Source organism: Phoxinus phoxinus (genome assembly GCF_949152265.1).
Source record: "Phoxinus phoxinus genome assembly, chromosome: 12".
NCBI lineage: Eukaryota > Metazoa > Chordata > Actinopteri > Cypriniformes > Leuciscidae > Phoxinus > Phoxinus phoxinus.
This window is the reverse complement of record NC_136887.1, coordinates 21,532,184-21,558,134: the sequence shown is the minus strand read 5'-3', so window position 1 is coordinate 21,558,134 and position 25,951 is coordinate 21,532,184. Positions and strand designations below refer to the sequence as shown.

Here is a 25,951-nt window from a genome sequence, read left to right as displayed (position 1 = left end):
TACATTTACCCACACACTTACTGTGAGCGTCGCATGGCGCATGGTGGAGAGCAGCATCGATAATCCATGACACTTCACTGTAAGGAGAACGGAGTTCCACTTATACCAGTCGCTGAAGTGTCGAGGCGAAAGCTGTAGTTGAAAATTTTTGGGTTCAGAAAAACCGAACGAAGGGCAAGAAGTGACCGCTTCGTGAAGGCAGATAAATCTGAGGAGAAGATGGCGCGTACGCGCGTTTATCATGCTACGACGTAAGAGCGTCGGGGCGGAGCCAGCTTGCACGAGCGTCATCAGCCAATGAATTGGCGTGATTCTATAAGGCTTCAGGCAATCGGCACATCCAGAGGATATCCCAGTGCGCTATCCGCAGCGTTGAGTGAACCTATGAAAGAGAACCTGTGTGAATTGATTTATTCTGCTGCAACGGAAGGAAGGCTTTTAGTGATTTTACTTATTTGTATTGTGTGGTAACCGATTTTTAAAAGCAATAAGGTAATCGAGGCAAGGCTCATGAATAAGTCATGGCTGCAAGGGCGTAGGTTTGATTTTGAGATTGGTGGGGACATCCCCAGAAGCGGAGGAATCAGGAAATTAATAGGATAATGTAGTAAGGTTTTTAGTTTATATTGACCTAAACAATATGTTAATTCATTAATTCTGTAATGTTACAGATAACTAATAAAGACAAGGAGGCAGTTTAACAGAGACTTAACTTTACTCCGTTCATAGTGCAATGCAATAGTGCAATACTATCTTGTTCCTTACTTTTTGAAGAAGCCAAACACATGTCTGTATCTTTCATTAAAGGGATATAGTTCACCCAAAAAAATAAAATCATTTACTCACCCTCAAACTATTTCAATCCTGTATGAATTCCTTTCTTCTGCTGAACACAAAAGATGATAATTTGAAGAATGTCGATAACAATACAGTTGATGGACCCCATTCCATAGAAGGAAAAAATATATATCTGGAAGTCAATGTCTACCATCAATGGTTTGGTAACCGACATTCTTCAAAATATCTTTTGCGTTCAGCAGACAAAATAAACTGGTTTGAAACAACTTGAGTAAGTAAATGATGACAGAATTGTATTTTTTTTTAATAAAATGAACTAACCCTTTAACAGAAATTAACTCTTGGCATAAATGTTTCACATCAATACTGTCCAGTTTGTCCTGTTGGACATGGCACAGGTGTCACTTGTGACCATTGCTCCGAGCCATGTTTTCAGTATCCTAAGAGCACTGAAACTTATTTCAGTCCAGCTGATGAGACTGATCAAACAGGCCTCTCATTTCAACAAGACCAAGCCTTCAACAGACCAAGGTTATTTGTTGATGTTTTATGGGGACTTTCCATAGACATAATGACTTTTATACTGTACAAAGTACAAACTGTGTATTCTACCCCCCTAAACTCATTACCTATCACAAACAAACTTTTTGTAAACAAATATTGTAAAAACGGCTGTCCCCAAATTAATATTTGACGCGAGTTGCCCGTATTCTTGAGCAACTGTTGATTTCTCCCTCACTTAGCCTACTAGGTTTCCTTCGGATGAGTTTTGCCAACCAAATGTAGCTACAGCCTCTCACAAGTTAGAAAGAAAAATCACAAAGCCAATCAATCAGTTTAGCGATGCGTGTTCAGGATCGGGACTCCGATACCGTTTGTGTAATTGGACATTTTACTCAGAACGCTCTTGTGATGTTTCCTTAAATAAAATAAGTAATACATAAAAACCACAAGACCAGTGGTATATTAAATCTATTACATTTTTGATCGAAATTATTGCTAGGGACAAATCAATGTCACTGGATATTGGTAGGGAGTGTGGACACGTCCCATAGCGTCCTTACTAAATTCTACGCCCCTGGTTGAATGGGTTGAGGTTCGCGTCGTGACTTCTTTACGATACAGCACAGCCTCATGCATAGATATCATATAATAAAGGCCTCATGTACCTAAATTGCTTAATGGTAGGCTACACAATGTAAGAATTTTGTATCAAATCATCCAAAAACCACTTGCACAGAAATTCACAATTTTAAAAAGTGCCTGTTCACTTGTCGCCTGTCAATTACGTAATATCATCGGCGTTGTCCCTGGTTTCCGCTTGTACTTCCATAGTAACCATGGCGACAGACGTGGACAACTGCGTAGTGCACGATGTCTAGCTGTTGTTGTTTCGTTCAAACGTTATGGACCACGGCAAACAGACTTTGGGACAAAAGGAGAACTAAAACGAGTATGAGGATCAATATCAGCGTTGTGTTTTCGAGATGCCGAGAGCTCCACGTTCGCGACTAACTTGGACTTGACTGAGCTTCACGAGTCACGACTTGACATGGACGCCGCTCTTGCATGTAAGTTAAGTTAGTTTATTAGACAGGTGAGCAAATGTACATATAGCAAACAAACTAACACATAGAATAACATTATAACTTTCAACAGTCAAATGCTGTTTAGTTTGATAGTGTACGTTAGACCAAATGAAACAGCGCTGCGTTTCAAGTTTGTTTCGTCAATTAAACTGACTTAAGTGAGTAACGTTAATTCAGCACTTGCGGTAAGTTAGAATGAAACATGTGCGGCGCATCACGGCTCCGACATGGTTTTATTCAGTCCTCCACGTGGTGACAACTCACACCAGGAGCATTTCAGAAGCGAAGGGACTGGATGAGCGAGACCACGTGATTTGCCTGTCCAACATATTTTTTTCTTGATTTTTTGTACTACCAAGGATATATTGGTGTGCAATACAATTGGGAGTATGCAAAGGGTGTTTATTTTAAAATTGACAGTTTTTTTTTTTAACTTTTATTTAGTATTTCCGGTGCGACTTGGACGCGCGTCCGTCAAAAATAGACTAGGCGCCTATTGCTTCAGGGGGCTGTTCCATAAAACAAGATTAGAATACAAGCCAGACTTATTTTGGTTTGTCAGACTTAAGTTATTGTCAGTTGATTCTGTTTCATAAAGCAAACTTAAAATAGTTCAAACTCAGTTACCCTGGTAACTTATGCTGGGAAACTAGCCTGCTCCAGGGCAGGCTAACTGTCAGGCTAAGCTTCAGTTGTTGCACAGATCCTCTAACACTGACCAATAGGAACACAATTACTGACACTCTCTCATACCATTATTTGACTTTATTAACCAATATAAGGCCAAAAATAAATATACAGTAAAGAAAATCAACTTAAATAAGGCTACAATGATAAATTAGACAATATAGGCCTACAAACATATATGTCGGAGTTTATATACATATATAAATATATATATATATACATATATATCCTACAGGTTTTCTTTTCTTACTGGCTGAGTGTTTTGTGATTTAATTAGATAGTTTTAAAAATGTATAAAACAGAACATTTAAAATAAATAATTACAAAAGCACAGTATACATTTAAACTGGTAAGATGAATCTGAGCTTAGTAATTGCCATATTAACCTACACTTGATTTACCCCATTACAATAGTCCCTTTACAGTTATTTATATCATAAAAATACACTAAATTGTAGGTTTAAAATTCTAAATAAGGCACATCTAATGTCCAACAACCAATATTATAGCATTTATATTTCATGTACTTTATTATGTCTTTCAATTAAAATACATTTCACAATTATACAAATGGACAGTTCCTTTAAAGACATAATATTTCCCCCCAATAAATCTTATTTTTTCTTTCTACTTTTTTCTTTTGTGATAATACCCACCAACACATAAAAACAATTAGAACAACAACCATTAAGTACATAGTTAGACACTTTTACATATGGAAAAATTGGAAAAAATCAAACATTCACATATTTATATCAAACTCTTATAATGACACATAATTCATAATAAGTTATTGAAGTAATATTATTTAAATATCAAATATTAAATAAGTAAATAAATTAAATAACAAATAACTAGAATTAAGGGAGGGAAGGTTATTTAGTTATAGGCTAATGTATTCCTTTATTTTATGGAATATTCTTTGATTTTAGAGTTGCACATATCTTTTCAAAATGTATACTTTTGACTTAATTTCATGTTATCCTCTCCATAATGCACTGTATAAACTAAATCTAACCAAACCTTCTTGCTTTCTCCAAAAAAGAAGATTGCTTTAAAAGCTGTAATTCCTAGCATTCTAATTAAATAAGTATAAGTCATCTTTTTTAAGTAGCTTATGTCCTAAACCCAAAACTATTTTTTGTATCTTTATTATATTTGGTTTCTTAAAAAAAAAAATGATTCCCTGAATTAGGCCTACTTCTGTTCAATTGTTTTATTATAAGTATAAAATGAGTGTAATGAGATATAAGTTCACTGCAACTGATCCAACATCCTAAAGATAAATTATTATAATCAGAAGATATTTCTGGTGTTATTAAAATATCGCATAGCCTATTAATTTTCCAAGCAAAATGTATATTAGAATTATTGCGCTCCTATTTGGCGCACATGCGCGCAGCAGCGCTCATTCAATGTGAAGTTTACAGCTAAATTTAACTATTTGCACGACTTTCTAAGATTTTCAGATGGAGAATATACCTGTGAAATGTAAGTTTTGCAAACACCATGTCTCAAACGCATAAAACAGCACAAAATATATGCAGTTTGATGGTGGATCGATTTGATCTATGATCGACCTCCAGGGCTGCTTAAGAAACGCGTGCACACGCAGTTATCTAGACTAGATAAACCTGGATCAAATTAGTGGGATTGCGTGAACTTGAATTACCTTTTATGAAACCGCTTTAGCCCCAACTTATTTGTTAGGTTTATTCAAGTCGGGTTTTGGAGTTTAATCCCCGCTTTTCTTAGCATCTTTTATGGAACAGACCCCTGGTAAGCTTCTGAAAAGCGCCGCGGTGTAAACACAAGCATTGACTAGAATGGGCGTGATCAGCTCCGGTAGCCGTGTCGCAGCCGTAATGCGCCGCACACGTGTGCAGTGTAAATGAGGGGTTAGGCCTATATTCCTTTATATCCGCGGGACTCGCCTGTCTCTTTTATTAGCAATCGCGACCTGCTTCATACCACAATCATGTTACAAAACATGAATGTTTTCACTCATCCATAAACATGAGACACAAGTCCCATCACTTCAAAGCAACACCAAGTAGCTTTTGCTCTAGGGGTCCCCCATAGACAGTATGGGGTCCCTCTATACAGTTAGGAAAAAGTATTGTCTTCTACTAGTGTTGCAAAATCTGTCATGGTTACAGCAGGGGATATACCATAGACAGTATATAAACGGGATATACGTGCATTTGTTGACAAGCCGATACCCCCGAACTCTGCAGAAGGAGTTCTCTCGTCTTAGGCAGACTGCCTGCGTTGCGTATGAAATGTCTTCATCACAGGTAGGCTACAGCATGTCAGCATGTCATATATAATTTCATGGGTTTTATTTTTTTCAAACGCCAAAAGATCGCGTAGCTCACGTTTACAAGCCAGCGTCATTATAGTAACGTTAGACTATTGGCTACTGTTTTACATAATGGATATGCTAATTCAATTCAAAATTTGTGTGGTAGGTAATAGCCATATATCGTCAATATTATAATATCAATCAACCATAGATGAATCTGCCAAATTGAAAAATCGATTTGCATTATAGCCTGAGGCAAGACACTTTCACCAGAAAAATAAGTAAATAAACAAACATGACCAGCCTGCAGTCATTAGGATAGTTATCCTAAAATATGATTTTGTCCGTCTAATCATGTAGCTATTACTAGTCCGACAGCATGACGGCCAAGTCAGCATCGGTCGGGCACCACTCCTCCTCTAGCTCCCGCCAGCGAGCGAACGCTGGACCAATATTGATCCTCGTCCGGCCTTTGATTTTATCACTCTCCCTTTTTCTCTTCCTAGTCTCCTCCGACAAAACCTTTGCCTCCTTCGGTTTAGTTGCTGCTTCGGCCGTGACAACAACATACAGATGCTATACCAGCCGGCAAACAAATGCTATTTGGGCTCTCACGTCTGAATTTGAGGAAGTGGGGGAAGTGAGGTATGCCGTAAAGCAGTCGAATATTGTAGTTATTTTTGTGCTCGGGTTACTACCCGAACCCCGAAGTTCCGTAGTGCCAGTAAAAGCGATACAGAGCCCGTCAGGCTATGGCAGACGTGTCATTCAACCTATTGTAAGTCGATGTACCATCAGAAGGGTCTTGGAAATATATTATGAAGGTTGTAAAACTAGGCTACTTGGTGTTGCTTTAAAGGGATAGGCCCAATAAATAAAAACATTCTGGCATAATTTACTTATCACTGCGTCATCAACCTACACCTTTGTTAATTGTTATTGTAGGAGGTTACATATTGTAGCTTTAACTACAGTATATGCTATTTGCCAAAATAAGCAGTGCAACACTGCAATGTACTCCATAAAGCAGTGTGCTTAACACAACATACCGTTTACTGTGTGATTTAACCAGACAAAATATCAACTATCAACTGGGATTTTTTTTCTTTACTCACTATTTATCAGACTGCAAATGTTAAGACATTTTTAGACCAAATTTGATTAGAAATTGAAAAACATCTATTGGAAATTGTAATTGAATTTCATTCACTAAATTGAGCACGATGGCCATGTGGCGATGTAGCATACTTACTTTAAAAACCTTATTTTGGGGTGCTTCTCATTTTTTATTTGTGCATCCTCATTTCTTTTCCTCGCTTCCGTTCCTCACGTCTCTGCTCCACCCCTGTTAGGAGGCAAGGCCAGGGAAGGATGCAAGGATAGAAAATTTGATGGATTTTTGTTTAGGCTAAATTTACAACAAAATATCTGAGTTACTTTTTCAAATAGTAACGCAAGTTACTTTGATTTCCATTTATAGATTGATACCCCTTCTGTCCTTGAGGGAATTCAGGGGTAAGAGGAAGAGGCATTGTGTGACGTAAGAGTGGCGAACTTTCTTCTCCTGCATCCTATTTTTCTGCAATCCAGAATGGCTGTACAACTGAAAGGTTTGATTGAGCTGCACTGCACTCAACTGTACAAATGTGAATTTGCATGTCCTTCAGCCTGCAGGCTTATTCGTTTGGTTTTTGGTGTGAAAGGGCTTTTACATTTGCCAAAAATAAGACGAGAAAAAGTAACATCCATAAAAAGTAGCTACTAAAACAGTGAATTACTTTTTAGGGAGTAACTCAATATTGTAACACATTACTTGTAAAAGTAACTTTCCCAAACCCTGTATATGAGACTTGCTAGTCATTCATTTATATTTATGCAAATATTTTACTTTATTTGTAGTTTTCAATCATTACAGTTGCTTATAAATAACAATGCTACAATTTCTGGAAGCAGTACAATTTTAAATCTGTCCCAGACAGTCCTGACTGACATGCTGTGGAGTCTTTGACCTCTCAAAATGATAACTGATATTTTGTGAGCTAGACAGAGCATGGCACATCTGACCTAAGGCTTTTTGTGGCATTCTCCATAGGGCAGTGAGTGAGTCAAATCAAGTTTATTGCCTTACACATGACTGTAATGCAAAGACGTGAATGAAATACTTTGGTGTCACAAGGGAAGATAACTCAGTTGACAGTGACACTAGATTTCAGAGAACATATTATTGTCTGAGGAAGTATATAATGTATGTCTAGATGAGACGGGTTTACTTCTTACTCTACCCCAACCCTCCCCCACCTCAGTGCTGAATACTTCAAATCGTGCACTGTAGTAACAAGCCTTTTTTCCTGTAGCCAGTGATTGGTTGAAAGGGTGTTAACAGTCCTGAAGGGCTGAACTTTCAACATGTCAGACACATTTTGTTTTTGTTTTTCGCCAGTTTTTCTCTTTTGAGAAGCAATAAGCATGCAGGGATGAAAAAAAGGAAATTAAAACGTAGATCATACTGGAACAACATATTAAAATGTGTACAAAGAACAATTTATCTATTTAATTCAGATTCAGTTGATTTGTACAACCCACATTGAAGTTAATTCTAAGTTATCTGAAGTTAATTGCACACTGTTTTATGCTTAGACCAGAATACCATCATTGTGTCTGCATCACTGGAATGGTTAATTAGCACTTAAAAGTATGTTTTCTTGAAGTGACATACTGTAACTGTGACTTAAATGTGGATCATTTTGATTTATTACATAGGCCTATAATTGTGATGTTCATTTAAAATGCCAAAATCCCAAACTTTTTGACTTCAGAGCCTTTATCTGAGACTATCTTCGAAGAACTTGGCTTTAGAAACCAGGACAGTCTGAACTTATGTGTAATGTCTTATGTCATTGTTGCTGTGGCAATAGTGCTCCCATCTGGCATGTTGCTGAGCCTGTTCACCACAAGAGTGACAGTTCATATGTCTTTCCTGCAGAGATGAGAGCAAAATATGTACCACAAAGAATATCTCACAGTCCTACCAAGGTAAACAAGGAGAAATGGAATTCAAAAACACAGACACTTATTTCAGCACTCACGGCTCTTTGTTAAAATCGTCTATAGATGCTTTACATGTATACAGTGCAAATGCACAAGAGCACAATAGACACCATTCAGTTATTCAGATTTGTTACAGTGAATATAGACATTTTGTGTAAGTATGCTTGACTTAATGGTCCTGTAGACAGGGCTTGTTTGGACTCTGTATGCTGTCGGTCTTTGGAATAGATGATAATTATGACCTTAAGCCATGGGAAGAAGGCCAGGCATTTCAGAGGTCAGAACAACCACAGATTCAGAGAGGTCCGATGATTCATACTCCACAAGAGCCTCAGGTGTTCTGATGATCATTTGGCAGAAATGTCCTCTTAAAACAGCCTTCACTGGTCTTTGTCTTCTATCTTCTCTCTCTCTCTCAGTCTCTTTTTTTTAAATACTTGTGTGGTTGCTTGTGTATGTGTGATCCAATGGCATAAACATTTCAGGCCTATTTGACTACCTTGACTATTTTGCCCTTTTTTACGTCTTTTCTTTTTTTTTCTAAAATGATATGAACATCAAATGGAAAACTCTAAGTCCTGAGAGGATTTTGGTGCTGCGATGCTGAACACACTGTGGCATTTTTAGCTCAACATTGACCAGTCATCCATTGACATGGCTTTCATACAAAACTATCATACACACTCTAGTATCTACCGGTAATCAATACAAAATAAAAATGCAACGGTAACATTTAATGTTTAGACATAACCACACAAATATTGATTCTATCCATATAATTTTCTTTGACCCCCCCCCCCCCCCCCCCAATGTCCCAGTCCATTTAAACTTCTCCCTAATTCTGTTTGAATTTATTTTGCATCCCTTTTTAGTCTATACATTTTTTTAAATGCAGAGAATTGAATTGGGCACATAAACATCACATAAAGACACATTTTTTTTGTTCTTTTTAGTTCAACTGATATAATCATAATGATTTCTCAGTGCGACTCAATAGAGCACCCCTAGTGGCGGGGAGATTTATCTCTATACGTTAGTAGTACAGTATGCACAAGCTTTGATCGTAGCCTCTCATGGTCTTCTCTTCTTTCTTCTGCAAGTCCATAAGCCCTAACTGTAAAGACTCATCCATCCACTAACCATTCATTGGTCCACTTTGCTCTCCTTGATTCACTTTTCAAAATCATTTTCTTGATTTATTGGCTTTTCCTGGCTGCGTTGGATTTGGTCTTTGTGATGTAGGCTTCGAAGAAGAACTGACAGAAGAGCACAAAGTAACTGAGGTACATGAGGGACGACCACACAATGTTCTGCACATGCGACGGGCACTCTTGGCCTTGCTGCATCCACGAATACACCAGGTAGTTGACCACGCAGCCCATCACCATTTGGGTGATCTGCGTCAGGGTGATGAACATGGCGAACTTGCGAGAGATTTTGAAGCCGGCGGCCCGAAGAGCGTAGTAGGAATACATGACGGCATGCACCAGATAGTTCATGGTCATGAACCAGCCCCCGCCGGCCACCATGTCCTTGTAGGAGTACCATGAGTAGAGCAACACTGTGATGTGATGATACCAGTGCAGGAAGATCAGCTTTTGCTTGCGTAAAACAATGAATAGTGTGTCTCCTGAAAGTATAAGAGCAAGAGACTGATTGTGAGAGAGAAACAAAAATGCTGGTTACGGTGAAACTATTGGCTGTCTCAGATATGCTATCTTGTTATTTTTGTATTATTGATAATAGTAAGTGGAGATTAAGGTATTAAATTAAACTTGCATGTTCTAGATCTTGAATATCTAATCAGGGCAAAGTGTTCCAATGCATTCACTAGACAAAACAAGTTTTATTTGGCCAATGTAGCAGCTAAAACTGCGAAAACACCACTGTGCTAAAGAATGATCAAAATGAAGCATTACAACATTTAAGTTGCACATTAGGTTGGTTTTTCTGCTGTTGTAGAGAAACATAGTTGAAACCCCCCCACCTGCATGCACCAACATAAAGACCCTAAACAGACATGACCTTACTTGGAAAATCTCATAGGATTTATTTGAAACATTGTAATCGATACAGCTCTACTAATCAACTGCAACGGGCTTCCTTTGTGTTGGTTATATGAAGTCTCTAAGTGCCATCTTAACTTGTTTGGCTTCATACGGTCAGAAGTTCATATTTTGAGACACACAACACACTGTCTTTTTTCATTACCACCATTGTACTGGTGAATCCGAGGCCTAGTCATATTTTCTTGTCTTTAAAACAGTGTCTTCACCAGACATGATGGTTGTCGCGCCACACTTGATAAGCTAAGGGTTCAAAATAAGTTAAAAAGGGTTCTATTTGCTTTTGTCGTGTCCTGCCACTCAAGTCTGGTGTAGACACTTTGTTTGGGTAGTTCTGACGTTTGAAGTAGATTCATCGTCTGCTTTACGTTTACCTGGCACTGGCAGTTCTTTCAGAAATTCGTCCATGCTTAGTGCAGAACCATCATTTATTGATTTTTTTTTTTACACGTCTCACTGCAATACTTAATTCTGACTCTTCAATCGCGCAATCTAGTGGTATATTATTCCATGAGCTACAAGCAATGAAAGACTGCTCAAGTGGGCCGGGTACTGCGAGTCATCTTGAGGTAAAAAATTATAATATTTTGTTTAATTATTTACGTTCACAGTGGGGTCTTGTATCACCCTGAAGAGGCTTCTTTTGCATAACTATCTAATGACTGTACACTATCCTTTAGCCTTCCCATGCCCCCCTTTTTATAACTCCAGGCCCCCCCCCCTAGGGATTGCGCTCCCCAGTTTGGGAACCAATTAGGTCATTAAAGTTGCTGTGTGCAGAGAAACTATATGTAAAGCCACATTGGCTCAACTAATGATGTGACATGAACTATGTTTCCATCCACATTTTATACGAATATTGGGAATACGCTAAAATGTGCATAACATCTTGATGGGCAATTGTGCATATAAAGCTTGTACGCTCATTTGAGGCAGATTTATTTTTTTTTTGATAAGAAAATGTGCATAAACTATGATGGAAACACATTTACCGAATATATTCCTGGATGCACAACAAAAAACTGATCTGCTTCAGCTGGATAACTGGACTTACGTGCAGACCAATCACATTCCAAACCATCTAAAACATTGTTTTATTCAGTCAAAGTCTGTCACCAAAAGGATTTAGGGCCAGATTTACAAAACGGGGCAAATTAGTTTGAGAGTGCAATTCCAAAAAAAGCGCCAATGGGAGTGGAAAGTTCTGTGCGTGATCTACTAACAACGCGCAAATTAAAGAACACAGACAAAGCCGGATCATTTCCATAATGACTAACACAATCTACCAACAACAGCGCAATTTGGCATCTGGTTTAAGACATGCTTTTTTGGGTGGTAAATAATGGCGCAAATACCAGTAAATGAACTAGCGCAAACCTTAGTAAATCACCTTGCGTTTAAATATTCTCCTCCCATAAATTTTGCATCTGAAAGGGAAACTACTACAAATGCATATGCAATAAGATCACGTCTTTTCAGCACTCATTTTTCACTGAGCGTATTTGGTAAATCCTGACAGAAGTTTTCTAACGCCAAAAAGAGGGTTTGCACTGGCGCAAGCTGTTAGTAAATTTGGGCTTTGGTTTCTAAACATTAGGTATTTGCCTCCAAACACAAGATCACATTACATTTTTTTTTTTTTAATTGTATTTCATCTACTCGCTCTGAGGCCCTAGTAATGTTTTATGTACAAAAAGAGTGTCACACGCTTCCCTAGTTTCCAGCAACTTTGTAGTATTTTATTATTGATACTTTGTACCAGTTTTCCCAGGAAGTGAAGATTTTTGTCCTATTAAACACATGATATGGAAACGATATTAGAAAAGGCACGCGCATGTTTTCAGTTGGTCAAAAGTCTATATATGTTGGTGTGTCTCCTGCTGTACATAACTGACTCATCACGGTTGGCCTGGCCCTAATTAGGGATGTTAAGGTCCTCACGTTGTCTTAGTGTTGTCTTTTTGTCTCTACAATGGGCCTGGTAGCCCACTAACCGCCAGGACATGGCAAACACAATAGGCCCAGGCAGGCGGAAAATAGAACCACTATCCCAGATTTCTAGACTTGGGGTTATGCTGCAAGGTCCACGCTAACAAATTCTGTTACGCTTTCACAACCAATTATTTTCATGCAGATGAACACTAGGCTTCTCAGTAGTGCTTTGTCACTGGAGCAGGCTACATAGAAGAGGCATAATGTATTTTACTAGAACCATTTAACTTTATTTCTCTGTTAAATGATTACAGTTGTTTTAAATAGAGTTAAGGATTTGGTAATGTGGCTTCAACTGTTGCTGTGGTTATTTATTTGCATGAACTATTTTAGTATCAAATCCAACAGTGTGAGAATGAAGTCTAACTTTACAAAATAAAAATTATGTAGCCTATTTACTATTGAATGTTTTTTTAGTCTATAGTTTTGCTTCATACAGATGAAGCATTTATACAATTGGTCTAAATTCTGTTTACTTATTGTCTTTTTAGAGTTGCTTTACAGCAGAATTGAATCATAGAATTTTGCATCATTTAATAATTTTTCTGTTTATCACTGTAAAGCTGCTTTGAAACAGTCTGCATTGTATAAAGCGATTGTATAATAAAGGTGACTTGACTTGTTTATATTTGAAATTGAAACACACACACACACACACCCCTACCCAAAAGAAACACACCCCTCCCTTCATTGCTCTTCCCCCCCAAAATAACGAACATGCTATGCAACGACACAGGCAACGATAACAGTATGGATGAATCAGCTGTGATTCAACAACAACAACAACAGCATATCTTGGTTCTGTGAAACATGGCAAAACAAAGCAAACTCGGTGTCCGTTTTCAGGCCTTCTCACACTCTAACAGCGCTGTAAAGCTTTTTTTAAAACGCGGGTTCTCTTGCCTGATCGTAACCCTCTGTGGTAATATCTCAGCCATCTCTCTTTCTACAAATGCCCCATTTTCTCACACTCTTTCCTTCCCCATCATAAGCATGTATCCCACTATTGCTGAATGTTGTGGTGACGATCCACTTTTTCCTTTGCTATTTACACAGCCAGGACTATGTGCAAACAGCTTCTTTTTTTTTTTAGCACACACAGAACAGACATCTAGCAAATATTCTCAAAATTGTTTGTTCGGGTGTTGATTTAAATTTTCACCTGCTTTTCTCAGAAATTGCTTACTGCACCTTTTTAATCTTAACCCATAAAACTGAAATGAGACTTATTAATGTATAATCTCACCTAGTTCAGGTGCCTTGCTGAGGACAAAAGCATAGGCCCAGAACTTGCTGACTGGTCCGTTGTAGAAACTCTGATCGCACACTGACTGCTTTAGGCCTTTGGTCATCAAGATGTTCATCATGTAGCCACCGGTTCTGATGGCACCAAATATACTGAAGAAGGAGGTGCAACAAAACAAAAGAGACAATCAAAATGAAATACAATTGACTTTTTAAATAGTACATACAACTGTATTTGACTGTAAGGACTCAAGGGCATAGCATTACTAATAACAATGCTTTATTCAATGCTTTATGGCAGAGCAGTTACTTGGCACTCAGGTTACAGTTTTAGGTTTCTTATAAAGCTGCCAATGGCTGGATCATGTGAAAAACCTGGAAGTGCGAGGTAGCTTGTGTCACCCCATTTCTATAGTAACTATAGTGCTGATCTCCACACAAAGAAGAGTGTGTGATATGTTATATCATTGTGCCCTTTACTATATAATTTAGATATCAATACAATATCATATATGCAGGCCTCTTATGTACCATATATGCAGGTCTTTATGAAGTAACTTGGAACGTGGAAGTGGCTTGTTTTTCTGCCTATAATGAACACCATTAATCTGCTAAAACATGAAACAATTTATGAATACACAGTATTCACTGCAGTGTTGTATTGTAACGTGCAAAGCGACATCATTTACAAATAAAATAAAAAGTCCACATCACAGAAATGTGAATTGTTTTTCCATGTTGACTGGTGTAAGTGTTTTTAAACTATAATTTGTTAGCAAAATTGAGAAAATGACAAGGGAAGGAGGTCTCAAACTTTGCTTTCATCTTGTACTGTCATTGCATTATGACGTTTGGTTTAATGTGCAGTAAAATCTTCGTAGTGCCTGTGGTGTAAAAATATCACTTAACTGTCTGTGAAAGTAATGACCTACATTATTTCTAATTTACATTTAATATTTCCATCATAATAACAGCAATATGTTACACAATATGTAAAGTACGCAAATATGTTTGAGCATTAACAGGTGCTGTAGGCAAATGGATAGATGCATGTAATGTATGTATGTCAAACACACACACTCAAACATTTGCATGTAAGACCATTTACCAATAGACATATTTACCTGAAGGCTGCAAGTGTTAAAGACCATAGTACTAAAGGTTTCCTCAACTCAAACTTCTCCCTTTGTTTCATTAAATGCCGCCCACCAAGTATGCAGGCAGCGTAAAGCGCAGAGAACAGGAAGGACTTCTTCCTGTAAGGAGGGAGATGATGATACAATTAGTATAGTCCAAGAAAACTCAAGTATCCATTCACAACAACCTTTAGTGTGTCCATCTGCTCAATCAACTAGCTTTTCATAAACGTTTCAAAGTCTTTAATATTTTGTTGATTTATTTTTAGAACACCAGAACCAACTATAAATCCTATAAGACATATGCAAGTGCTCATTTAACAGATGCTTTTTTCCAAACTAAATATTCTTATGTATATACACTTACCGTTCAAAGTTTTTATGGAAACTGTGATAAAAAAAAATTTCAGGATACTTTGATAAATAGAAAATAGGATTTATTTTAAATGGTAGTCATTTTATAATGACTCTTTTGATCAATTTAACGCATCCTTGCTGAATAAAAGTATTAATTTCTTTTAAAAATCACCCCAGACTTTTGAACGGTAGTGTATGCTTAATGCCTCATATTTTAACTGAGAAAAACATTTCATTCACAAGAACTGCATTTTCTTTTAATTTGCATTTTGACACGTTGTGTATGGTAACACACAAGCCTCATATTACATTGTCAAATTTGTAGACTTAGCATATGATGAAAATGCCACCTGCAAACTGGTCCTGTGACTTTTCTGACTATATTATAATGCAGTTATGTAGCTGTTAAAAAAACAAGAGAACAGCCAGAGCTTTTTTTTTCAAACTCCAGTCTTAAAACATTTGCATACTGGTCTACTGGATGTTGTGTACAGGTTTTGATGTTAATGCTTTTTAAAATTTATTTATTATAAATGTCACATTAAATCCTGATGTAATGCATTTGGCTCAGCAACTTTGTCCAAATGCATCAAACATTACATAAATATGTCATTGTTTCCTAAATCCTATATTCATCACTTATCTTGCCAAAATGAAATAAACTGTTGTTGGAGCTTTTTTATCACAAACAGCTTATTGGGCTTATTTTGACAGCTTGTGTTGCTTTTAGGAGCTCATATTATCTGGCAGTGCTGTACTGCATTATCTGGAAGCTGGAAATATCCACAGTGTCGTCTAATTCATTTTTGAGGGCATTTTGATCCCCCTAAATCTGATTTGAAATAAATTTGCTTCCATAACGCCCCATCCATCCCTTTTGAATGCCAAGGAAATTGTAATTGAAAGAAAATAACGTTCTGGTGACAGTAAGGAAACATCTGTATAAAGTAACTCCATTAAAAACATAAATAACAATAAGGGTACTAACATCACAATACCAACATGAGAGCAATTTCATGGTCCTGTGCTAATTTTGATACCATGCTCACAAATTAAATTGAAACAATGGCATATTAATAACTCAATTCTTCTATTGTAATTTATTTTTGTTAAAGTACTTTGTTTTTAACACTAGTATCAAGTAAATGTTATCAAATGAATCAACTTAAAGTGTTGGTTAAATAGTCTGATATGTGTATTGATACTCATTTGATGCTGTCAGAGCAAAAACTGGCCTTTAATTAAAATGAACTGCGTTTCTTTTCACATCCCTATTGAAACATAAGCTTTAATTAATAATGACAGTATTTATTTTCAGTTGATGGCAGAAGTCATCCAGATGGGAGCTTTGCCAGTCCAGCATCCAGCTGGCATTATGGGCCAAAACTAGGGCACGTCTCTCCCTGCCAGTATCATCTCCTGTGTGACTCTGTTCTCTTTCCAAGAACTACAGTCGAATAGGTAAACGAGGAACCCTAGAGGTTCTTAGGTTTTAATCACCCATTGGATAAAGCCTCAGACAATTCCTCTATACATAAAAATTCAAATGATACATTGAATGATCAAAATATAATGGAATATATAGTTCTAAGTGTCTTTGTACTGTAGTAATCTCTTCTGACCTCTGTAGGCTTGGGTGTAGGTTGTGAAAGCACACTGGGCATCATTTTATTTTTCAGCCTAGTGGATGTGAGAAACACTGACCTCACTCTGCTTATAACAGTGAGTCCATTCAATGTACAGCCCCCTCCAACCTTGACTTGTCATTGCTTTGTTCTTTGTGTACAAAGGGAGACTGCAGCAGTATGCACATATATTATAGGACTGATTTATCAGTGTTATTGGAAGATTGAACTCTTGTTACTCTAGTTAAATGCACTGGTTATTGGCACATTTTATTTTATGGCACAGTGCCAGCTAGCAAGAAGCTTGTACTTGAGAAAACTGGTTCTGCTAATCCATTACAAACTTCTGTTTGCATGTCATTATGCATTAATTACGTTAGACGCAGCTAGCAAAAAAAAGAAAGAAAAAGATATTCAATATTTAAAGGTAGGGTAGGTAGGATTTATATAAAAACTTTTTACCAAATTTGATTAAACTTTCTATATATATCAATGCATAATTAAAATGTAAGTACTCTGATAAAAAGAGTATAAAAATCGAGTGACTCTAGACCGTTTAATCTTCATTAAACACAGCTCATTATTTCCATTCGGGACGAATCACAGGATTGGCTTGCGCGACTGTCACTCGACGTCGCCATGACTACCGCCGTTATAGAGCTGGTAAGTCCCGCCCCCTCCGCTAACCCCGCTGGACCTCAAAGTTGAAAAACCGTCAATGCAAGTGAATGGGAAAAAATAATTATTTTCTGGTCCCGTTTGAATTGTGCCATGAATTTGAACATATGTTGACTGTGAATTTTTTATATAATCTTTCGTGTGAAAAATGCTACAATTTAGCGGGTAGAAGTTTGATACGGGTAGACTTTGTGTGAGAGCACTTTGTGGACTACAACTCGGCGCTGCTTTCGGGGCGTTTGAAACTTCAACACCACTAGCTCACGGCTCTAGCTCACGGATCCCGCTAGACATGGCTGTGTCTTTGGTGCACTTCACCGCCTTCTTTCAGGGAGAGGACAAAATCGTTGAGGTTGGCGAAAACCACGGGCAAGTCAACTTTATGGGGTGACGTCACATAGGCGACATGTAGTCTTTCTCGTTATGTCTTTTCCACAACTGCTAGCCGACGAATCATACCATATACTGTCAAACTTGTAACATGAAAGATTATATAAAAAATTCACAGACAACATATGTTCACATTCATGGCACAATTCAAAAGGGACCAGAAAAGAATTATTTTCTCCCATTCACTTGCATTGACGGTTTTTTAACTTTGAGGTCCAGCGGGGTTTTACGGAAGGGGCGGGACTTACCAGCTCTATTACTGGCTCTGCCCACGTGCGCGCAGTCGCGCACCCGTTTTTAGGTGGGAGTGAATGGAATTAATGAGCTGTGTTTAATGAATATTAAACGGTCTAGAGTCACTCGATTTTTATACTCTTTTTATCAGAGTACTTACATTTTAATTATGCATTGGTATATAAAGACAGTTTAAACAAATTTGAATAAAAGTTTTTTTTAGACAATTCTGACCTACCCTACCTTTAAAGGGTTTTTGTTTACAGTCAGAGAGACAATCATTTTGACTTTGACCAAACAGCCATTGTAGCCAATTAGATAGCGGTTTATTGCAAGAAAATCTAGTTAAAAGCTTCTTGACAATGAATTAAAGAAGAATATATAATATTAATAAATGAATATCATAATTTTCATTTATATTTTTTATGTGCATAACAATAAACTGCAATATTTACCTACACTACACTAAACATTTTGTGGATTACATTTTTTTTTTAAAGACGTCTCTTAAGGGCCGTTCACACCAAGGACGATAACTATAACGATAAAGATAACTATATATGCGTCCACACCAACGACCGATAACAGTCTTTTTAAGCACGCGATGTCATCTGCCATTTTAAATGCGCGAGACCTTTAAATTAGAATGGATTCTGATTGGCTGTCAGTGTTTTATCGTTCGACAGCTGGAAAAAAATCGTTCTGAAAGTGATCCCACTGATATCGTTCCTCATATCTTTATTGTTATAGTTGTGGTGTGAACTCTGTTATTCTTTAATATGGAGAACGATTTTTAGAATTATATCTTTATCGTTATCTTTATAGTTATCGTCCTTGGTGTGAACGGCCCTTTAGGCTGTTTGTTTGATCAAAAATACAGAAACTGTTATAATAACTATAACAGTTTTATTTTATTCTATTTTTGTTGTTGTATATTTTAATTTATTGCTGTGCTATTATCAATGTTGAAAACACTTGTGCTGCTTTTGTGGGAACCGTCATAGATTTTTTTTTAGGATTCTTTGATAAATAGAACGTTCAGATCTAATATTTTACAGTTAGAAATGTACATATATTTACAAATATTTTACAGTTCAGTTACATTTTTGGTGGAACATTATAAATGTTCCTTTTAAAATCACTGTCACTTTTGATCAATTTAATGTCCTTGCTGAAATTAGTTAGCAAGTTAGTTAGTTAGCATTTATTAGTTAGCATTTATTTTTTTAAATGTAGTGTAGTGTACATGTATTTTTATTAAGTCATATGGGGACTTCTGAAATATGATGAACCACTGAATCAGAGTTTTGAACTGATTCACTAAAATTAATTAAACTTATGGGTAACACCGTTTTTACTGAAGTTTATGGTATTCAAACATCTATGAGTTTGATAAGAGCTGTTAAACTAGTCTAATCTAATGACGTAATATTTAGGGAACTTATTTGTCAAATAAAAGGTGCATCAAAAATGTAGCTTAATTCTATACCTCCAGCAAAATAATCTCAAATATATTTCCAGTATGCAATATATTGTCCAGTCATAGATGCAGCAAAGAAATAAATAATGTTATGACTGGATGTTCAGATGGGTTACTGAGCTGAGCTGCAGTGAACGACAAAACAACATCACTCCCTTTTTTATTAGCACCATATCAGAAGACATGTTTTGGGGAGAACATCAAATATCCTGCTAGAGGATTGAGCGATTGAGTTATGTGCCATACGGCTGCAGTAAAACCCTGCCTTAGTACTGAACATCCAATGGAGATGCGATAGAATATTCCCATCAGGCCTTGTTACTGTCAAAAAAAAAAAAAAGAGAAGAAAAAAGCAGAGCTCTAGAAGCTTCCATATAATGCACCGAAAATTATAAAAAGGTTGTAGGAACCACAAATATTTTATATCAGCAAAACAGATTCAGGTCTTGCGTCATCAACGCACAGTAAGTAGGTCTATTTATTGCAAGACCATCAATTCTTTGAAAAACTTCATCTGTGTTTTTGTCTATGCTCTCATTTTTCCAGCTGAGAGCATCAGACCTGCAGTGGACAAAGACTGATGGTGAAGTTACTTGCAAGGGATCACATCTGGCCCACGCTGTTTGCGCTAGAAGTGCTTCCCCAAGTCATTTAGAGCCGCTAAATAAACTGAATCTGCAGCCTAATAGCAGTTTTAGACTAATGACGATAGCAGAATCTATTCTGCTAGATGCAGTGATTTTTAACCGAACGCAGCACAACGCCGGGCAAGTGCGGGATGGTATAGAATTCAAGCACAGATTCCGAATATATTTTCTGTCAGAGCAAAACCTTGACGTCATGAGGACATGCAAATGCAGTTTTTTTTATTCCATGTTAAGCTGCGAAATGTAGATGCATAGTGACATACTACTTTGTTTTCTTGCTAAACAGTTTTCTGTAATGCTCTGGGTGCGATAACATGCTTAAGACTAAACAAACCAACGGCTGATGTTATAATTTTTGACATGGTGGAAAGGGTTTTAGCCAGAGGTATTTGTTTTTCTCCACTACTCTTTCTAAAACATCAAATGCAATTCCTTCTTCGGGGTCACTTGCGGTGTAAATAGAATACAAGGTAACTGCTCTTTTAGAGGTCAAATTTTAAAATGCATTTTGTGTGTGTGTGTGTATGTGCTCTGAGATGAGCTTGTTGATACTTTGAAGGATGCAGGAAAAGCAAATCTACTTTATAAAGATAATCTATCAAGGCCAGTGGCGGTATTTTTCTGAGACTGCATCTCACAATGTGGTGTAGTAGAAGTGGCTGTCTGCATTTATAAGATTGTATTAAGTAGCATTTATTGCAGGGGACATCGGTTTGATGGTGCCAGGAAACTCTCTATTATCTGTCACTATTATGTAAGCCTGGCAGTCTGTGTGGAATTCAGTCCACTTTTATTTATCCACAGTGTTTCTGCGCCTCCTGTCTGCTTGTCTTTTGAGAGACTGACTCTTACAATGCGATCTCATTAAAGAAACCTTTGGGCAGTGCAGTGTAGTGAGGATAGAGGATAAAAATACTCCCAGATTAGAGACGACCTGTGGCAATCTTCTTCACAACCTTAGGCTAATTCTCTCTGGTCAACCCAGACCAACACAAAACATGGCTCAATGCACAAGCTATGGCAGCTCTGTCTTATTGATCTTTGCTGAGAATTGGTTTGCCAATGATAAAAAAAAAAAAAAATTATAATATATTTTTTAATAATTATATAAGAACAGATGCCAATTTGTCTGTCTAGTATGACTCAGCACTGTCAAATATTAATGAACTAATTTTACAAGTCATGCTTTACATAACACCTACATGGCCTGTAAAACACATGCACACACTTTTACTGCTACATACAATGAATTTATGAGCACTGACGTGGCCGTTGAAATGCAGTAGTACTTGGAGTAAGTTGGAGTAAGAGAATTTAAAAATATACTTCCAATAAATGGGCCTCTTGAAAATATCTAGCATTTCCCCCCCGTTTTTTAAAATACGTTTTTCTGTATCCTGTACTGTTGTTCACGAGGTACTCGATAATAAAAAAAATCTCTCTAATTTTAACAGCCTTTGTTACCTATAAAAAAACAGGATGCATTGAACATTTAGGTGAGAATTATATCCAAATCTTCATTCATACTTGAAGATCTTTTCTTCACAGAACTTCAGGAAAGTCTGTGCTGAAGCAACTGTGCTTGCCTAGCATAAATAAATAATGCAAGAATTGTTCATCAGGAAGATGTACGCGTGGATTCTGTGGTGTTGCAGTAATTCATCACAGAGCGGAACGTGGGATTATTAAAGGAGAGACGTGCGTAGCAGCTTCTTTTTAAATCCAAACGGGAGGGGTTCTGAAAAATGCTTTTCAAGCAAATTTTTACTCTCTTTATCTATGCATTTCCCTTGAATGCAAAATAAGCAATTATACAATGTGAATTACCAAGATGCTCTATAGTCTTAAAAATGCTGAGTTACAGTACAGCTAATAAGTGTTTAACCCCTTTGTTCATCCCCTCACTCGGCTCAATGACCTTTGTGCAAACAACCAAAGTCTTTGCCAAAGTATATAAGGGCTTTGGGACTAAATTCTATTTAAAGGGATAGTTCACCCAAAAATGTACATTTTGTCCTCACTTACCCTCAAGTTGTTCCAAAACCTGTATAAGTTTCTTTCTTCTGTTGAACACAAGAGTAGATATTTGGTAAAGAATGTTGGTAATCAAACAGTTGATGGTAGCCATTGACTTCCATAGTATTTTTTTCCTACTATGTAAGTCAATGGCTACCGCCAACTGTCTGGTTAAAAACATTTTTTTTTTTTAAATATCTTCTTTTGTGTTTAACAGAAGAAAGAAACTCATACAGGTTTGGAACAACATGAGGGTGAGTAAGCGATGACAAAATCTCCATTTCCGGGTGATCTATCCATCTAACTCAGTTCCTGCATCCCTGCATCTGCCCAGATCTGGCTTATTTTGGACATGAGCCTTCATTCACCTGCAAACATAATCTGCCTTCCCTTATCTAGTGCAGTGAAAGATTCTAGTCTAGTCTGACCAGGAGTGCCCCGGTAACATTTTCCTGATAAATTATAGTTTGATGAGGTAGGTTACATTACATAGTAAATAGAAAAATCGCAATGGCAAGGCATAGACCTGGCACCAACTGTGAGCTGCACTTGTACATTAATGTAGAAATATAGCATGTGAAATTACATTACAAAGGGATGGATGTATTTTATATTAGTCTAAAGCCATTGATCTGGTAATTTAGTACCCTGATAAATTGATAGGAAGCACAAATACAAATAAAAGCATTAAACTGCCACGGGATGAATACAACTCAAAGTTGGAACAGTACAAAAAAACTAGATAGGCCTAATAACGGCAAGGGCCATTATCATTATCTTTCTTATAAAGTTAATGTGACTACAAGTATTGTGACATTATGGAAACTGTGACTGTTGTAAGTTAACTAAATACCAGGAGAGAAGCATGATTTTAAAGCTTGTGTTGAAATGATATTATATGCTGCATGATTGAATGGCTTGTCAGATGCCTGTCTATGTATGTATAGGAGTCTCCATTGTTTGTACTTATTTTTTATATAGTGATGTCAGGCAGAATGACAGTTACCATTCAGTATTACTGCATCTTTTCAGATACAATGAAAGTGAATGGTGACTCAGGTTGTCAATCTGCATAAAATCATCTTTGTCTACTATAGAAGATAATAAGTGTTGTAAAGAGTAAAAAAAAAAAGTTTAGAATAAATAATGAAATAATTATAATGTTTGGGTGAACTATCCCTTTAAATCTGCATTTCAGGGTTGTACAGTCATAAACACAATTTCCTTCGCATTCCGTTTTTAAGTACGGACATGAAACCGACATGCTGAAGTGATCAACAAAAGAAAATTATTATTAAGCACATTACACCTACAAATTTTGTTTAAAGACATTCGGTGTTGCTCTCCACACAGGGATACAAGATGATAGATGTGATGCAAGCAACACCGAGAAGTTGGCACAGTGACGCGGAAACATGATTGGTCAGAATTGTGTCAGCAGACATCAACAACCACGTCTCATTGGTTGCTATGAATTCTTAACCAGCCTCACTTCTCCGTCTTTAAACGCGCTACAGAATTACAAAAGCGTGACATTGATCCATAGCGAGTTATCGTGTCGACGTTACCATGTGTCAGGCACTATAAACAAGCAATACAGTTTCCCACAAGAGAAACGTGCCAAATGTGCAATAAACAGCGATGATTTCTGCAATTAACTATATAATCAAGCTTAGGTAGCCTACGGAGCAGGGAATCTAATAACGCTTCTCTTGCATGTATGTTATCATATGATTACCTGTATTATGGCGTTTACATTTGCTCCAGAGATTGTGAGCTAGGTTATGCTTTGAGTTTGAGCTAGTGATGGGAAGTCAGACTCGTTTTCGCGAATCGGTTCTTTTGAACAGTTCAAGAGAACCGGTTCAAAACTATTCTTTACGTCATAGCGTGATTGTCACCTCATGGTCCCTGACATTACATAATATAACGTTAGCCTACAACACTCGTTAGTGAGTGTAAACTGTCAAAAAATCTTGTTGTATTTGTAACATTTAAAGCTTTATAAAAAAAAGCCTACCATGTCGTTCCATCAGTCAAATAATTCACTCAAATCAGTTTTGGCAATTACAAATCGGACATATGAGGAAGCGACTCACGGATTAATGAATCGTTTAGTTGTTAACCTCTCGGGTGAACCCCGTCCGATTCGTGAGCATTTTCCAGACCGTTTTTGTCAACCGCTTCATTGGAAAGATCCGAATCTAAAGAACGATTCTTTCACGAATCGAACGTCGCTACTTCGAGCAAGCTATTTAATGTAGGGGTACGACTGATTTGAAAACATACATTCAGTTTTATTTACGGGAAGAAAACGTGAAATCTGATTACGTGGAATCTGAACACGCGAGGCATTCTAGGATGAAAGTTCCAATTGTCACGAAAGGGCATAAGCAGAGCATCACCTTGAAAAGGCTTTGCATCTGATTAGAGCAGCGATGCTTCAAATATAGCGTCGCTCATCACACGAAGAACATTTGAGATGTTGAATAGAACACGATGCTGAAATAATATTGATGAGTCTCGAGGGGGAATATCACACTGACTGTGCATATACCGTGGTCTGGATGGTAGCCCACCTGCCAGTGACTTTCAAGAGCCCCCCGTTTTTGAGCATTAGGATTAATGCATGGTTGAAATATTTAATATGCTAGTCAGTCAGTGCAAAACACGTATAGCTATGTGATGATACCACTGGGTTTGTAGGCGTGATTGTTATGGTCCAGAATATTTATCATGCAGCAGTGCTACTGTACCAGTTCTCTTGCATCCATCGAATGGCTTCATCTTCATTGAATTGCCTCTCGAATTCGTATTCTTGCAAAGCCAGCACCGACATGGTCTCTCGTCCTTTAAACGCTTACTGAAGAACGTTAGCCTTTTTGGCGACTAAATGAGTTGAGTTTCACGGATTTATGTCTCGCAGGCTCAGCTCCAGCCTTGCCCTCGCATCGCTCTTGCCACCCCCAGCACACTCGTTGAGTTGTTCTCGAATGTCAGCCGAGCCTATTTAACTCTCAGCCCGTGCCGGCATACGCCCTCCTCTCTTCTGAGGAAGAGGAACGCAAGGTCCTAATGCCGCAGAACTGATGCATCCTCCGGAGCTGTCGTCATCTCAGACTGCGATGACCTTTGGCATATATTAATAAACAAGACATTTTTCATCATTTTCAGTCGATGTTCAGACTCTAGGCTACACTTCTTATTTGTGAACATAGATCAACTGTCACTCCTATCAGCCTAACATGTATTTCTCATGTAAACAAAACCAATCCATCATTTACAGGTTCTTAAACCCAGTGACCTGGATTTTCTCTGAAAAAAAAAAAAAAAAAATTTTTTTTAAAAACATTCTATAGTGATAGACGGGTCACTACTATACCACTATTAAAAATAAAAAAGTAGCTCCTTTTTTTAAATATATGTAACGAAAATATATATTATTATAATAATAATATTATATATATATATATATATATATATATATATTTTTTTTTTAAATATATATTATAGCCTATTATGTTTTATGGATCTTCATTAGCCCAAGGGGTTAAAAACAAACAAATTATATACACTATACCAGTCAGAGGTTTGGGCTCACTTAAAGGTTGTATCAGTGATTTCAGGCGCAAAAATAAATTGTCACATTCATCTAATC

The 25,951-nt window shown here is 37.2% G+C and overlaps 1 protein-coding gene and 1 long non-coding RNA gene across 11 annotated transcripts in view; one reads left to right on the top strand and one right to left on the bottom strand.

Annotated features, from left to right (window-relative positions):
- Window positions 1-2,119: 2,119 nt before the first annotated feature.
- The window catches only part of LOC307007998, a 132,749-nt gene continuing 108,917 nt past the window's right edge, over window positions 2,120-25,951 (top strand). Inside the window, exons 1-2 of the long non-coding RNA XR_013799742.1 lie at window positions 2,120-2,369; window positions 6,860-6,989. This is a non-coding gene — a long non-coding RNA (uncharacterized lncRNA). The remainder of the gene's footprint in view (window positions 2,370-6,859; window positions 6,990-25,951) is intronic.
- elovl6 (ELOVL fatty acid elongase 6) overlaps window positions 8,478-25,951 on the bottom strand; it is a 29,260-nt gene continuing 11,786 nt past the window's right edge. For 2 of the 10 annotated variants that reach the window (XM_079629795.1, XM_079629794.1), the window contains exons 2-5: window positions 14,855-14,986; window positions 14,262-14,341; window positions 13,732-13,883; window positions 8,478-10,057 (exon numbers count right to left, since the gene is read on the bottom strand). In XM_079629795.1, the coding sequence (XP_079485921.1) occupies window positions 9,624-10,057; window positions 13,732-13,883; window positions 14,262-14,341; window positions 14,855-14,881 (693 nt within the window). In that variant the 5' untranslated portion in view covers window positions 14,882-14,986 and the 3' untranslated portion in view covers window positions 8,478-9,623. Of the gene's footprint in view, window positions 10,058-13,731; window positions 13,884-14,261; window positions 14,342-14,854; window positions 14,987-16,927; window positions 17,252-24,313; window positions 24,367-25,049; window positions 25,416-25,951 lie in introns of those variants that run through there. The other 8 variants (XM_079629798.1, XM_079629791.1, XM_079629796.1 and 5 more) reach the window with 7 other exon arrangements.